Raw genomic sequence first — 15,925 nt, forward strand, 5'->3', positions numbered from 1 at the left:
GTGACAGCTTGAGGCTCTGTCTCAAAAAAAAAAAAAGTCTTCATTTTCAGGATGTCTGTGAGTTTCCACAGAATATTGACTGTTGTGCAATCAAGGGCCCTGGTAATGCGGCATTTCTTTTTTTTTTTGAGACAGCGTCTCACTGTGTCATACTGGCTAGAGTGCCATGGCAGCGAACCTCATAGCAACTTTAAACTCTTGGACTTGAGCAATCCTCTTGTCTCAACCTCCTAAGTAGCTGGGACTACAGGTATGTGCCACTATGCCTAGCTCGTTTTTTCTATTTTTAGTAGAGATGGGGTCTTGCTCTTGCTCAGGCTGGTCTCAAACTCCTGAGCCTAAGCAATCCACCTGTCTTGGCCTCCCAGTGTGCTAGGATTACAGGCGTGAGCCATCATACCTATCCTTAGGGGACATTTCTTAAAATAGCTCCACCACCCTCTGAGATTTTCTTCCATGTCACAGATCCTCATACTGTGAGTTTTAATACTGGTTCTTTCTTGATTTCATCAAAATTATCAATAGATGATTTTTGAACAGAAATCTGGATTTGTGCTCCTTCAAATGATCCTTAAATGGCATAAGAACTGAAGTACACAGGGGTATGGTCACAGGTGCCCAGCCATGCCACCTAGAATAATAATCACACCGACGTGCACAGGTAATGACAACTCTGCATCAACTCTCACACAAAGAAGCATCTTCACAGGTGTCATCCACACTTTCATCATCTGTGTTGCAGCTCAAGGTAGAAGAACAGGAGGTAACAGAGGGCTCCCTCAGACTAAGGGCCATAGACATGGAGGTATCAGGGTGCCAGGCCCACCAGGGATACGGAAACTGGGTCTGTAGGGTACGGGCGCCAGGGTAAGCCACACAGAAAAGACAGAAAAGCTTCACTGTGGTTTTGATTTGCATTTCCCTGGTTAGTGATGTTGAGCATTTTTCATATGCTTTTTAGCCATTTGTTTATCTCCTTTGGAGAAATGTTTACTCAACCCTTTATACATTTTTTTTTTTTTTGAGACAAAGTCTATGTTACCTCGGTAGAGTGCTGTGCTATCACAGCTCACAGCAACCTCAAACTCTTGGGTTTAAATGATTCTCTTGCCTCAGTCTCCCAATTAGCTGGGACTATAGGTGCCTGTCTATTTTTTTTGGTTGTAGTTGTCATTGTTGTTTGGCTGGCCCAGGCTGGCGCCCTAGCCACTGAGCTACAGGCGCCACCCACCCTTCATACATTTTTAATTGAATTATTTGGTTTTTGTTATTGAGTTGTAGGAGTTCTTTTATATGCTCTGGATATGAACCTCTGATTTGATACACGGACTGCAATTATTTCTCCTGTCCTATAGGTTACCTTTTTACTCTACTGATTATTTTCCTTGCTATGCAAAAGTTTTTTTTAATCTATTTTTCCTTTTGTTACCTATGCTTTTGGCCTCATAGTCAAGAAATCATTGCTTATTCCAATGCAATCAAACATTCCCCTCATGTTTTGATCCCGGAATTTTATATGCTCAGGTCTTATGTTTAGATCTCTAATGAATTTTGAGTTAATTTAATATCATGTACGATAAAAGTCTACTTTCATTCTTTTGCATGAATATCCACTCAAAGAGGCTATCCTTTCTCCATTATATAGTTTTGGCACCCTTGTCAAAGATCATATAACCATATATGTGATGGTTTATTTCTGGGCTCTCTGCTGTCCATAGGTCTGTCTTTATGTCAATACCATACCACTGTGATTGCTATAGCTTTGTAATTGGTTTCAAAATCAAAAAGTCTGGCTAGGTGCAATGGCTCATGCTTGTTATCCTAGCACTCTGGGAGGCGGAGTGGGGTGGATTGCTTGAGCTCATGAGTTTGAGACTAGCCTGACCAAGAACAAGATTCATCTCTACTAAAAACGAAAACCTGAGGCAAGAAGACCACTTGAGCCCAAGAGTTTGAGGTCACTTGAGCTATGATGTCAGAGTACTCTACCAAGAATGACAAAGTGAGACTGTCTCAAAAAAAAAAAAAAATCAAAAAGTCTGAAGCATCCAGCTTTGTTCTTTCTCAAGACTGCTTTGACTATTCAGGGTCCTTTGAGATTACATATGAATTTTAGGTTCTTTTTATGTCTGCAAAAAATGACATTGGGATTTTTTTTTTTTTTGAGACAGGGTCTCACTATGTCACCCTCAGTAGAGTACCATGGCCTCATAGCTCACTGCAACCTCAAACTCTTAGGCTTAAGTGATTTTCTTGCCTCAGCCTCTCAAGCGGCTGGGACTACAGGCGCCCACCACAATGTCTGGGTATTTTTTTTTTTTTTTTTGCACTGTTGCTGTTGTTGCAGTTGTCATTGTTGTTTAGCTGGCCCAGGCCGGGTTTGAACCTGTCAGCCTTAGTGCCATGTGGTTGGTGCTGTAACCACTGTGCTGTGGGTGTCGAGCTGACATTGGGATTTTGATAGGAATCGCACCAAATCTATTGATCATTTTTGTGATCAACAGTATGGTATGGACATTTTATTAATATTAGGTATTCCAGTCCATCAACACTGATGTCTTTCCATTTATTTGTGCCTAGGTCTTTTTTTTTTTTGCACCTTTGCTTTCTATACTCCATTCCTTCCTTTTCTTATTGCTATAAAGTATTTTTATGGTTGCCTTTGTTAAATCTTTTTGAATTATTCATACTTAAACGAGTTCAGTTCAGGCCTATTTACGTAAGTGCTACAGAAGGCACATCTCCGCAACATCTTACTACCTTATCAGCAACATGCTTATCTTCTGAGGTCTTTCTAAGGCTAGGGATCCTTCTGTCCGGTTTTCTGTATTTTGTTCAACTTTTGTTAAAGGACTAGGGTTTTGCTCTCTCTTCTGAGATTTGGTTAAATGTCCTCATTTTAGGGTTCACTATACCTAGAGTCAGGGACATCTAGTTTTATGAGGCTCTCTCCCCAAACCATCAAAGGAGGTTGGAAAATGGGAGCCTCTTGCAGTTGTTAATATTTCTGCTGGATCCTGGTGGAGTGGTACATAGGGACTTTCACTTGGGGAGGCTTCTATGACTTTTTATCTACCTGCCTACTCACCCCATTTGGTTCTCTTCAAATCTGAAGTATTAATGAACACTCTCAAGATTCTGTCAACATTTGTCTTTCCCCAACATTGCCTTTTGCGGGTGGGTACCCAAATCATCCTCTTCCTTCCTTGACTTCTACTTTGGAAATTTATAGCATGAAATCATGTCCCTGTTCTCGTTTGGTTGCTGCTGTTAAATATTTTGCTGGTTCTTCCTATTCTTTTTTTTTTTTTTAGTTAACATATACTTTATTTTTAACAAAATGAGGAATTTTATGTCGACACACATACACATGTAAATCTATAAGAAATCTAAAAATGTGGAAATGTTAATATCATTAGACTATGTCAGTGGTTTTCCTGTAACTTTATGTACATTTTAATTGGTTATAGGGAAAAAATACATTATCTACATTTATAAGAATATTCAGTATTGCGGATATATCCTCATCCCATTTAATCATACCCTTATTTATGGGTGTTGAGGTAGTTTCTAGTCTGAATTCAAACCTTCAGAACTTGTGGGGGAAGCTCATATCACCAGGTAATACAGTACTCCTTCTTTCTTCATTTTCTACACATTAAGGGGAAGAAATAACCTGTGTGTCTTATAGACCTGTTTTCCTTGCCTCAGGTGAGTTAGAATTGGTGAATTTCTCAGACTGTAGAGGACGTGGGGATTACAGGTAAAAGGTCACATTTATCAGGAAAATACTTTTGTTTAGAAGGATTCAATAGATGTGTTCACTGCCTAGTGCTCTTGGTGCTTCCTGAGGCAGGTGCCGCCTGATAATTTTTTTTTTTTTTTTTGAGACAAAGCCTCAAGCTGTTGCCCTGGGTAGAGTGCCGTGGTATCACAGCTCACAGCAACCTCCAACTCCTGGGCTCAAGTGATTCTCTTGCTTCTGCCTCCTAAGTAGCTGGGACTACAGGCACCCACAACGCCTGGCTACTTTTTGGTTGTAGCTGTCATTATTGTTTGGCGGGCTAGGGCTGGATTCGAATCTGCCAGCTCAGGTGTATGTGGCTGGCGCTTTAGCCACTTGAGCCACAGGCGCCATGCTGATAATTTTTTTTTTTTTTAAGAGCAGAGTCTCAGCCTAGGAAATATAGTGAGACCATATTTCTTAAAAAAAAAAAAGAAAAAAAAGCCAGACATACGGCCATGTGCCTGTAGTCCTAGCTACTTGGGAGGCTGAAGCAGGAGGATCCCCTGAGGACAGGAATTTGAGGATGCAGTGAACTATGATTGCACCACTGTACTCCAGCTAGGATGACAGGGCAAGATGCTAAATGAAAAAAGAGCTGGGACTACAAGTGCACACCACTGTATCTGGCTATTACATATACAGGGTATCCATAAAGTTTGTAATTTTAAATTGCATACTAGAATGGGCACAGGATTGGGTGGTTGGCACACCTTTTGTGTGTGGCACATAATCACAAGACAAACTCTACCTAACAAAATTAAACAAAAAAATTTTTTTTGAGACAGAATCTTATTTTATTGCCCTCGATAGAGTGCTATAGTATCACAGCTCACAGCAAATTCCACTGTGAGACAGAGACAGTGGGCTTAGGCGATTCTCTTGCCTCAGCCTACTGAGTAGCTGGGACTATAGGCGCCTACCACAACACCCGGCTATTTTTTTTTGTTGCAGTTTGCCTAGGGCCAGGTTTGAACCAGCCACCCTTGGTATATGGAGCTAGTGCCCTACTCACTGAGCCACAGGCACCGCGCACAAAATCAAATATTTTGACCTGGTTGCTTGTTCCCTCACATTAACCTGAAACTTACTTAATAAAAAAAAAAATCGCATACTATTTTAAATTGCACATGAACTTTATGGACACCCTGAATAATATTTAATAAGTACTTCTATCTGTTGTACATCAATATATTTTATGATTGAATTGATATAGTAAAATTTGCCAGATTTATATCCTCTATCTCGAGAATTTTGAATATACTAAAAATAGAATGGAATGTGGAATCCAATTTTAAAGACATTTAGAAAAATAACAGTATTGTACATACTCAAAAATATTTATAAGTTGTTCACTTGGTGCATTTTTCAACCCAGCCACAATACTCTGTAACCGGCTTACACTTTGGGTGGCTGACGCAACAGGAGTAATGACTGCTTCTTTTTCTCGTAAATAACGCTGTCCTGTCAGTGGAGTGGAAGGTGCAAACGATCTTTTCTGTTAGAAAAGAAAAATCTTCAAGATTAAAAAAGTTATCTTCCCCCTTATGTATTTAATTCAGTATATATATCATCTTCTTTATTCATACTTGATGAATATCCATGAAATATTTAGCAATACTAGTCTAATAACATCCTTATCCTTTTTTTTTTTTCTTTTTGCAGTTTTTGGCCAGGGCTGCGTTTGAACCCACCACCTCTGGTATATGGGCCGGCACCCTACTCCTTGAGCCATAGGTGCCGCCCAACATTCTTATTCTTGCATAATACTTTTTTTTTGCAGTTTTTGGCCAGGGCTGGGTTTAAACCCGCCACCTCCAGCATATGGAGCTGGCACCCTCCTCCTTGAGCCATAGGTGCTGCCCCACATAATACTTTTTTAAAGCACTCTCTACCTATAATCTCATTTTATCTTCACGAAACTCATTTGAAATATATATAACATACATATTTTAATTTTACACATGAGGAAACAAGCACAGGGAAGTTAAAAACCTTGTTTAACCTAACAAAGATAATGGTAGTGTTTGGACTAGAACTTAGGTTTTCTACCTACGAGACTAGTGAATTTTCCATTAGACCTCATCCTCCAACTCATTTTACATATAAATAAAAAATTAAGCTTTGGCCAATAACCATCAAATCTAGAGTTATATAGCGGAAATTAGAGAAGGACATATAGTTTGTACCATGGGTAGGAAGCAAACTATATTTGTAAAGCAATCTACCAGAGGCTAGGTTGAAGCAAAGAAAGAATAGTAAGAAAGCAAAAATTCCTCTTTATGTCAAAAGATACATACATTTACTAATAAACCCACACACGCTGGGAAAATGTATAAAAAATATGAATAATAGCAAGAAATGAGGTATAAATACTAAATGAAATAGTTTTACAAATTACCTTTTTAGGCTTTCATAGGAAATATGAATTAGTAGAAGAAACCCAAAATTTAACAGGAAAGATGCTTCTGCTGTTAGTAGAATCACATAGAAAGAGAAAAAGATCATTCAAGACTGAAGCCAGGCTGGGTTATATTACTTTTTCAAAGTGTTGTTGAAGGTTATATTCCACATTAGCCTGTGCTGTTAGCTTCCCTAATGGGGTATCACCAGTGAACTTTTGAGGGGTTCCAATTTCTTCTTCTGCATCTGCTCCCAAAAAGATCCTTTCGTCAAAATCACCAACAGTTAAAACATACTCTTCATATTCTTTGTTCACTGCTTTGCTGCAAAGAGAATTATTTTAAGGTGCTAGAATAGTACTAAATAACACAATGAATTTATCTTGACTTGAAAATAGATCTAGAGGCCACAGCTTGGAAAAGCTGAGGACTTTCTAGGCTTTTTTTTTTTTTTTTGAGACAGAGTCTCACTATGTCACCCTCAGTAGAGTGCTGTGGCATCACAGCTCACAGCAACCTCAAACTCCTGGGCTCAATCAATTATCTTGCCTCAGCCTCCCAAGTAGCTGGGACTATAGGCATCTGTTACAACGCCAGCTATTTTTTCTTGCAGTGGTCATTGTTGTTTAGCTGGCCCAGGCCCGGTTCTAAACCGTCAGTCTTGGTGTATGTGGCTGGCGCTCTAACCACTGTGCTATAGGCGCTGAGCTGACTTTCTAGGTTTTTTTTTTTTTTTTTTTTGTAGAGACAGAGTCTCACTTTATGGCCCTCGGTAGAGTGCCATGGCATCACACAGCTCACAGCAACCTCCAACTCCTGGGCTTAAGCGATTCCCTTGCCTCAGCCTCCCGAGTAGCTGGGACTACAGGCGCCCGCCAGAACGCCCGGCTATTTTTTGGTTGCAGTTCAGCCAGGGCCGGGTTTGAACCCGCCACCCTCGGTATATGGGGCCGGCGCCTTACCGACTGAGCCACAGGCGCCACCCTGACTTTCTAGGTTTTATTAACTCTGCCCATCTAATAATATCAGAGGGTCCTATTTGGTTATGGAAATTCCTCACATTCATATACAGAGCAATAAATTGAAAAGTAAGTGAAAAGAGATTATATACTCAATCTGAAAACTAGTTGAATCTAAGGAAAAAAAATGATACCTGATCACTGAGGAAACAATATGGCTTTGAAATATGGGCATTCTGAATTTACTATCATGTGATCAATGAAAGAACGCAAAATCAAATACATCATCAACAGGTCTATTTACAATTTCTCAGGGAGGCAGCTGTTTTAAATGCCAATGATTTCTTAAAATAAATATACATAAAACCAATGTAGCTGTCAGGTATGCTGTGGCTCATGCCTATAATCCTAGCACTTTGGGAGGCTGAGGAGGGTGGATCACTTGAGCTCAGGAGTTCGAGACTAGCCTGAGCAAGAGTGAGACGCCACCTCTACTAAAAATAGAAAAACTGAGGCAAGAGGATTGTTTGAGCCTGAGAGTTTAAGGTTGCTGTGAGCTATGATGCCACAGCACTCTACCAAGGGCAATAAAATGAGACTTTGTCTTTAAATAAATAAATAAAGCCAACAAGGCTTACTGAATGACAATACCCATTCAATGCCACTGAAGCAGAGGGAACTTGAGATAGGAGTTACTCTGATATAACGTTATCTTAATAAGTTTCAACAAATCATTATTGGCAGCTCATAATATGCCAGACACCATTAATGTTAGATACTTACCTATTATCAGTAAAACTAGAAAGGTCCAGGAGGCATTCTCCTTTTAAAATCTGGGAAGAAAAAATTATTTTCGGTCATCATATAATCAGATTAACGCCCCCTCCAAACATAAAATTTATCTAAATTTTCACATTGTTAGTTGTTACAACATATACACAAAACAGAATTACTAAATTATTTCAGATGAGTAAAACCTATTAGTAAAACCAACAAATATAAGTTGATTTTTTGTTTTTGTTTTTTGAGGAGCCAGAGTCTCACTCTGTTGCCCAGGCTAGAGTACAATGGCATAATCATAGCTCGATGTAACTTCACACTCTTAGGCTCAAGTAAACCTCCCAACTTAGCTTCCCCAGCAGCTGGGACTATAGGCATAAGCCATCATGCCAGCTAATCTTTTTTTTTGTTTGTTTTTGTTTTTGGCCGGGGCTAGGTTTGAACCCACCACCTCCAGCATATGGGACTGGTGCTCTACTCCTTGAGCGACAGGCACCGCCCGCCAGCTAATCTTTTTAAATTTTTGGTGGAGATGGAGTCTGCTGAGTAGGCTGGTCTCACACTCCTTGTCTTAAGTGATCCTCCTGCCTTGGCCTCACAAAGTGCTGGGATTACAGGTGTGGGGTGCTATGCCTGGCCACAAATAAAAATGTTAAAAACCAAACAAACAGGTTCGGTGCCTGTGGCTCAAGTAGCCAAGGCGCCAGTCACATACACCTGAGCTGGCAGGTTCGTATCCAGCTTGGGCTTGCTGAACAACAATGATGGGTGCAACCAAAAAATAGCCGTGTGTTGTGGCAGACGCCTGTATTCCCAGCTACTTGGGAGGCGGAGGCAGGAGAATCGCTTGAGCCCAGGAGTTGGAGGTTGCTGTGAGCTGTGATGCTACGGCATTCTACCTCCCAGGGTGACAGCTTGAGGCTCTGTCTCAAAAAAAAAACCAAACAAACAAACAAACACTTATAGTCATGTTTTGAAATTATTTTGTTGTTAGCCTATGGTAGTGCTCTCCAAATTTTAGTGATATAAGAATCACTTATAGTAGACCTGGAAAGATTAAAAACAAACAAAAAAGAATAACATAGGGGAAAATTCGTTAAAAATGCAGACTAAAGGACTCAGGGCCTGAACTGAGGCAGCATTTTTAATAAATTCCTTATGTGATTTGATGAAAGCTGACTATTATTAAACACTGGTCTATGGAAAAGGGACACTAACATTAATTGAATCATATGTGTTAGAGACATAAAAGATTCAAAGAGAAAATATATGTATATGGTATGTATATATGTATTATCAATGGTGAGAAAGGAAAACTTCTGTTATTAATATGTTCTGTGTACCCACACAATACTTAGAATATTATACAACAGGGTTTGCAAATCCAAGTGCCTTCAGGAGTCAAGGTTCAACACATATAAATGAAGAGGGCAAGAAGCACACTTCTCATCCTAAAACAAGTGGCCATCATTTAGCCTGACACCAGTAAGCCCTGTAGAAACTCCAACCCAGTATTGCCATAGCTTCTTATATTTTCTTTTTTTTGAGACAGAATCCCACTATGTTGCCCTTGGTAGAGTGCTGTGGCGTCACAGCTCACAGCAACCTCGAACTCTTGGGCTTAAACGATTCTTTTGCCTCAGCCTCCCAAGTAACAGGAACTACAGGTGCCCACCATAATACCTAGCTATTTTCTGATGCAGTGTCATTACTGTTTAGCTGGCCGGGGCCGGGTTGGAACACGCCACTCTCGGTGTATGTGGCTGGTGCTGTAACCACTGTGCTGAGGGCACCGAGCCATAGCTTCTGATTTTTAAAAACATTTCATTTAAAAGTTCTTGATATTTAAATGAAAAAATTGAATAAAATAAAAATAAGTATTATATTATTTTTATAGCATACCTACCCAGGCCAAACAAAACATCTATGCCCACAGGCAAGAAGACCAACATCTAAAGTAGCATATTTCTAGAGTTAAAGGAGGTACTATAATATTAATAATTATGCCAAAACAATAACCAAACACCAGATAATCCAGGCAAACCGAGATTTATGGTCACTGTACCCAGGTAGTATGTTGCTTATGCAGAGGACATTGAACATAATCCCTGGGTTCCTTTAAAAGTTTGTTTTGCTGGACAAGATGTTTATGTTTAGTATACAGGTAAGAAACATGCATGCATTCGTTCATGTATTTAAAGATAAGACTAAATACAAAAGTTAGTATAAGAGAGAAAGAAAGCAGCTAGGAAACACTTATGCTTAAAGAAAAATCTCACTATTTGCCAAGTGAAGGCCCACAATAATAATCTCATCCAAACCCCTCCTTTTATGAAAGAGAAATCTCAAGGCCTAACTAGACTTAATGGCTCAGTAATGGGGAAATAAGAACTTGAAACCCAAAAGAACAAGATAAAGTATAAATACAGAAATAAATTACTGAGGAGAAAAAATTCAGAAATTCAGAATGCATGCAGGTAATCTACAAGTAACTAAAAACTATCATGGATTTTCTGCTCTATTTATATGGAATTACAACTATAGTCATTATATACTAGCCTACTTTTAGTAAACAGACAGCAGTTATTCAAACTGTAGTAGTAAATTAGCTTACTCTTACTTCCTGTTTTTCATAATTCTTTATTAGGCTTACCCCACTATTCTCTTCTTTATAATTCTTTATCAGTACCTCCTTTAGTTGCCACTGACAGTGTGTTTTACCTGACAGTGCATATAGTTGGTGACATTCTTCAACAGCTCAGATTCTTACATCACAGAAGATCACAGGAAAATTCTGCATCACAGCAGGTACTGAAACCTGAAAATCTTGACCCTGAGTCCTATAATGCTAAGAACTTGCTTAAAACGTTTTTGTTTTTTTTTTCCTTTGGGGCTATTGCTGACCCCTAAACATCTCAATCATTTAATTATACATACAGTACCTTCTTATCAAAAAGTTTTGAAATATATGGCTTAAAGTAGTGCTCTTTTATTCCTTTTGCTTCTACTAGAAGTCCATCATGCAGTTCACACAGTACAGCAATGATGCAGGGAGGCTCTTCAGAAGCTCTAAAGTCAGCAGTATTGAAATCGGATGGTAAGCCTAGTTTGACAAGGTATGAAGAAGAACAGGGAAAAAAAAGAATATGGTCAACCTTTAAAACTTTTTCCAAAAATTGATAATCAGTTTTCAAAAATAAATAAAGGTCTTACCTTTAAATGATGGATTTAGCAAGTCTTGTCTATTAGGGCACATAAGGGCATTGGCAAAAATAAGATCCAAGCAGCACAGAAGTAAATGATAAGAGTTTACTAAATCATCCCCAATCATACGAAAATTACCTTTATAAGAAAAAAGGACACAAAGCCAGAAACCTTTCATGTGAAATAACACCAAGTTCTCATAGTAGAAATGTAAGACCACTGAAAGCATTACCTTACCCTTAGTATAAACAAACAGTGTCCAACAGAAATTAAAGAGATCCTTTACAGTGCAAGGAATCCTCCTAAAAAGGGAAAAATATATTTTTTGTCTGACTAGGTTGTTAAATATCATGTAAATTGAAATAATAAATATAAACAATAAATAGTAAAGTCAACTTATACATAAAATTCCATTTACAAAGGAAAGATAATCTATGATGTATGAAATGGACTTAAGTAAACTTTTCCAATCAGCATAAAATAATCAGAACACAATGAATCCCCAACAATAAAAAAAAAGACATTTATGCTCTATGAAAAAAAAAAAATCAGAACACAGAAAAATAAGTAAAAGTATTATCCTCAATTTCCATATATGGATAATTGTACATGGATTTAAAAAGAAATTTAAATTCTTTGTAGATGGGTATTTCTTGCAAAAGTAGGTTTTCAAGAAAGCAAACTCTCTTAATAAGTTTGTATTAGAATCTGTATGTTGATTATATAAGGATTAAGAACCTCACCTGTGTTTCCTGCTTCGTGGTAACTTTGGTGGTTCTTCATATGGATTTTGAAATATATCTAAAAAAATTGGCACAAATTTTTTGAAAATTACAGTAGACACTTCAAAATTTCTCTCTAGCCTTTCTATACGTTCACGGAATTCTTGTGGCAAGTTTGACATGTCCATCCATTTCTTCATTTTACTAAAAAACTGTATTAAACTAAAAAAAAAGGAGAAAAAAATGCAACTTTAAAATTCATTCACATAATGGATTAAAAAGGAAACATTCTATTCATGGCTAAGACTCTTTACCAAAAAAATTCAAATTTAGGTTCGGCACGTGTAGCTCAGGGGCCAGGGCATAAGCCACATACTTTGGAGCTATGAGTTCAAATCCAGTCTGGGTCTGCCAAACAACAATGACAACTACAACTAAAAAATAGCCAGGCATTGTGGCGGGCACCTGTAATCCCAGCTACTTGGGAGGGATTTAATTATACACACAGTACCTTAAGCCCAAGAGTCACAGGTGACGCCATGGTATTCTACCCAGCGTGACAGCTTGAGACTCTGTCTCAAAAAAAAAAAAAATGAATTTAGGCCGGGTATAGTGGTATATGCCTGTAATCCTAGCTACTCAGGAGGCTGAGGCAGGAGGGTCACCTGAGCACAAGAATTTGAGTTAGTGGCCAGGCATGGTGGCTTATGCCTATAATCCTAGCATTCTGGGAGGCTGAGGCGGGTAGATTGCCTGAGTTCACCAGTTTGAGAATAGCCTGAGCAAAAGACAGACCCCGTCTACTAAAAAATAGAAAAACTGAGGCATGTGGATCGTTTGAGCCCAAGTTGGAGGGTGCTGTGAGCTATGATGCCATAGCACTCTACCCAGGGTGACAAAGCGAGACTGTCTCAAAAAAAAAGAATTTGAGTTAGTGCACTACAATTGTTCCTGCACAGCGAGATCTCATCTCAAAAACCAAACAAAACACACACACACAGAGCCTGATTCAGATGTCTGTATGTAATACGAAATTATGTATAGTGTTCAGTTCTGGGGAGTGAAAAACGGAGACTTTTTTCTACTTTTACCCTTTCTGTATTATATGACCTTAAAAAAATCTGTTTGTGTGGTAAAATATGCAAAACGAAATTTATTGTTGTATGTATATATATATTTTTTGACAGAGTCTCACTTTGTCACCTTCAGTAGAGGGCAGTGGCGTCATAGCTCACAGCAACCTCAACCTCCTGAGCTCAAACAATTCTCTTGCTTCAGCTTCCTGAGTATTGAACACACTCAGTGCCACACAGCTAAAAATATGTACAACTGGCTCAGTGCCTATAGCTTAGCAGATATGTCGCCAGCCTACATACATTGGAGCTGGCGGGTTAGAACAAAGCCTGGGCCTGCCAAACAATGACAACTACAACAAAAAAATAGCTGGGTGTGTGGCCAGTGCCTGTAGTCCCAGCTATTGGGAGATTCTCTTAGGAGGCAAGAGAATCACTAAAGCCCAAGAGTTGAGGTTGCTGTGAGCTGTGACGCCATGGCACTCTACCAAGGGCAACATAGTGAGACTCTGTCTCAAACAAAAAAAAAAAAAAAAAAAAAAAAAAAAAAATGTACAATGGGGTAGGCGTGGTGGCTCATGACTGTAATCCTAGCACTTTGGGAGGCTGAGGTGGGTGGATTGCCTAAGCTCACAGGTTCGAGATCGGCCTCAGCAAGACCTTTTCTCTAAAAATAGCCGGCCATTGTGGCAGGTGCCTGTAGTCCCAGCTATTTAGGAGGCTAAGGCAAGAGAATTGCTTAAGCCCAAGAGTTTGAGGTTGCTGTGAGCTGTGACACCACGGCCCTACCAAGGGCGACAAAGTGAGATTCTGTCTCAAAAAAAAGAAAAGAAAAAAGATTCTTTAACCCCAGAGGGGTGTGGTGGCTTATGCCTATAATCTAAGCACTTTGGTAGGCTGAGGCAGAGGATTGCTTAAGGCCAGGAGTTTGAAACCAGCCTAAGTAACAGAATGAGACTCCATCTCTACAAAAAATTAAAAAATGATCCAGGCATGGTGGCATGTACCTGTAGTCCCAGCGACTCAGGAGACTAAGGCAGGTAGATCCCTTGAGCCCAGGAGTTCAAAGCTGCTGTAAGCTAAGATTGCACTACTACACTCCAGCCTGGTTAAGAGAGTGAGACCCCATTTCTCTAAAAAATAATAAAATTACCCCCACCAATCTTCATTTTATATTTTTTCATCAATTATAAAAATTGATATCTAAAGCTTTTAAAAATTACCTTGACATTACTAATTTTTTATTCATAGAACCAAAATTTTCTGAGAATTTTTTTAAGTATAATATGAACTGAAATCTATTTGCTATACTTGGATAAAGCTTTAAACTTTGCTCCTTTTCCACTCTGGAAACCCACAAAAGCAAATAGACAATGACCTCAAGTAGTTCTGTCCCAGAACAGAGAACATTAACATGTGAATCACTCCATTTCTTTTGTTTCCTATCCAGGCAATAATTATCCAGACAATAATTCTATACGGTTTATACTAGAGCAAGTAATAGATATATTTAAGACTTTCAGAGTAGTTGTAAGGGGAAAAAAATATTAACTATACATAGAAAAATAGAACAACATCTTGACAAGATGAACAAAACTAACATCGTCAATAAGAAACAGATGAATAACATGTGCCATCAGATGTGATATCCTGAGGACACAAAATCACTCTTATCATTTCTGTTGGGGAATGTATAACCTACATCTAATCGTAAGAAAGTATCAGACAAATCCAAAATGAGGAACAATTTATTAAAAAGGGGGACAAGGTGGTTGTAGATTATATTCTTCAAAAATGTTAATGTCATAAAAGACAAGGAAAGGCTACAGAAATGTTCCTAATTAAAGGAAAATAAACAGATATGACAAGTAAATGCATTAATTGAGCCTAGACTGGAAAGTGTACTTGAAGAAAAAATATGCTATAGGGGGCGGCGCCCGTGGCTCAGTCAGTAGGGCGCCAGCCCTATATACCGAGGGTGGCGGGTTCAAACCCGGCCCTGGCTGAACTGCAACCAAAAAATAGCTGGGTGTTGTGGCGGGCGCCTGTAGTCCCAGCTACTCGGGAGGCTGAGGCAGGAGAATTGCTTAAGCCCAGGAGTTGGAAGTTGCTGTGAGCTGTGTGATGCCATGGCACTCTACCGAGGGCCATAAAGTGAGACTCTGTCTCTACAAAAAAAAAAAAAGAAAGAAAAAATATGCTATAAAGAACATTATTGAACCAACTAAAAAAAACTGGAACAGAGATGGCAGGTTTAATAAAATTATCTCATCCGTATTAACTTTGCTGAAGTTGATAACTGCACTGTAGTTATTTAGCAAAATACGCATTTAAATATTTAGGGGTAAAAGTCTACAAATACATGCTACTTACTTTGAAATGGTTGAGGAAAAAATTTTATTTAAGAGCAAAAAATCAAAACTAAAAAAGCAAATAGGGTAAAATGGCAATAAGAGGTGAATATGGGTCAAGAGGATATCAACATTTTTTGGCCTTTTCTTATTTTTTGCAACTTTTCTGTAAGCCTGAAATTATTTCCAAATTTAAAAAATTAATTAAAGAAAGTAAGATTTAGCACAGAGGTCTTGGGCTGAAGTCAGAATTTGAGAAAGAAAGGCAGAGGAAAAGCGTGAGAATTGGGAAAGGATACGCATGTGATAACGAACAGAATCAAATGAAGTCAAATGATGTAAAATAAAGAGAAATTCAATTCTAAAATTAAACTTAGGTCCCATAAAACAACATTAGAAAAAATCAAAGTGCTTTACCTTAATTTAGCTGAACGGAGTATTCTGGTAAGCGAAACACAGTTTCCTTCCATGATACCCTTTCCAACTGTGGGAATTATGCTTTTACGGCATGCAACATATAATGAACACGCCAACCAGTGTATAACTTCTCCCTGGCAGGCACAAGACAAACAGCAAAATAGATATGTTATTATGTTAAATGCCTGAATTCTAAAAGCAGAAGAGATTTTAGAATTATCTGGTCTCAATAT

At 38.6% G+C, this 15,925-nt stretch overlaps 1 protein-coding gene across 6 annotated transcripts in view; it reads right to left on the reverse strand.

The window, feature by feature from the left end:
- RBL1 (RB transcriptional corepressor like 1) overlaps positions 1-15,925 on the reverse strand; it is a 73,593-nt gene that overhangs the window by 52,282 nt on the left and 5,386 nt on the right. For 3 of the 6 annotated variants that reach the window (XR_008376447.1, XM_053573548.1, XM_053573546.1), the window contains exons 2-8: positions 15,693-15,826; positions 11,873-12,073; positions 11,139-11,431; positions 10,868-11,028; positions 7,929-7,978; positions 6,324-6,510; positions 5,116-5,282 (exon numbers count right to left, since the gene is read on the reverse strand). Coding sequence is in view for 3 of the 6 variants with exons in the window: in XM_053573548.1 (XP_053429523.1) it covers positions 5,116-5,282; positions 6,324-6,510; positions 7,929-7,978; positions 10,868-11,028; positions 11,139-11,431; positions 11,873-12,073; positions 15,693-15,826 (1,193 nt within the window). In the remaining 3 variants the exon portion in view is untranslated. Of the gene's footprint in view, positions 1-5,115; positions 5,301-6,185; positions 6,511-7,928; positions 7,979-10,867; positions 11,029-11,138; positions 11,432-11,872; positions 12,074-15,692; positions 15,827-15,925 lie in introns of those variants that run through there. The other 3 variants (XM_053573547.1, XM_053573550.1, XM_053573552.1) reach the window with 3 other exon arrangements.

The sequence above is a fragment of the Nycticebus coucang genome, chromosome 21 (genome assembly GCF_027406575.1).
Source record: "Nycticebus coucang isolate mNycCou1 chromosome 21, mNycCou1.pri, whole genome shotgun sequence".
Taxonomy (NCBI): domain Eukaryota; kingdom Metazoa; phylum Chordata; class Mammalia; order Primates; family Lorisidae; genus Nycticebus; species Nycticebus coucang.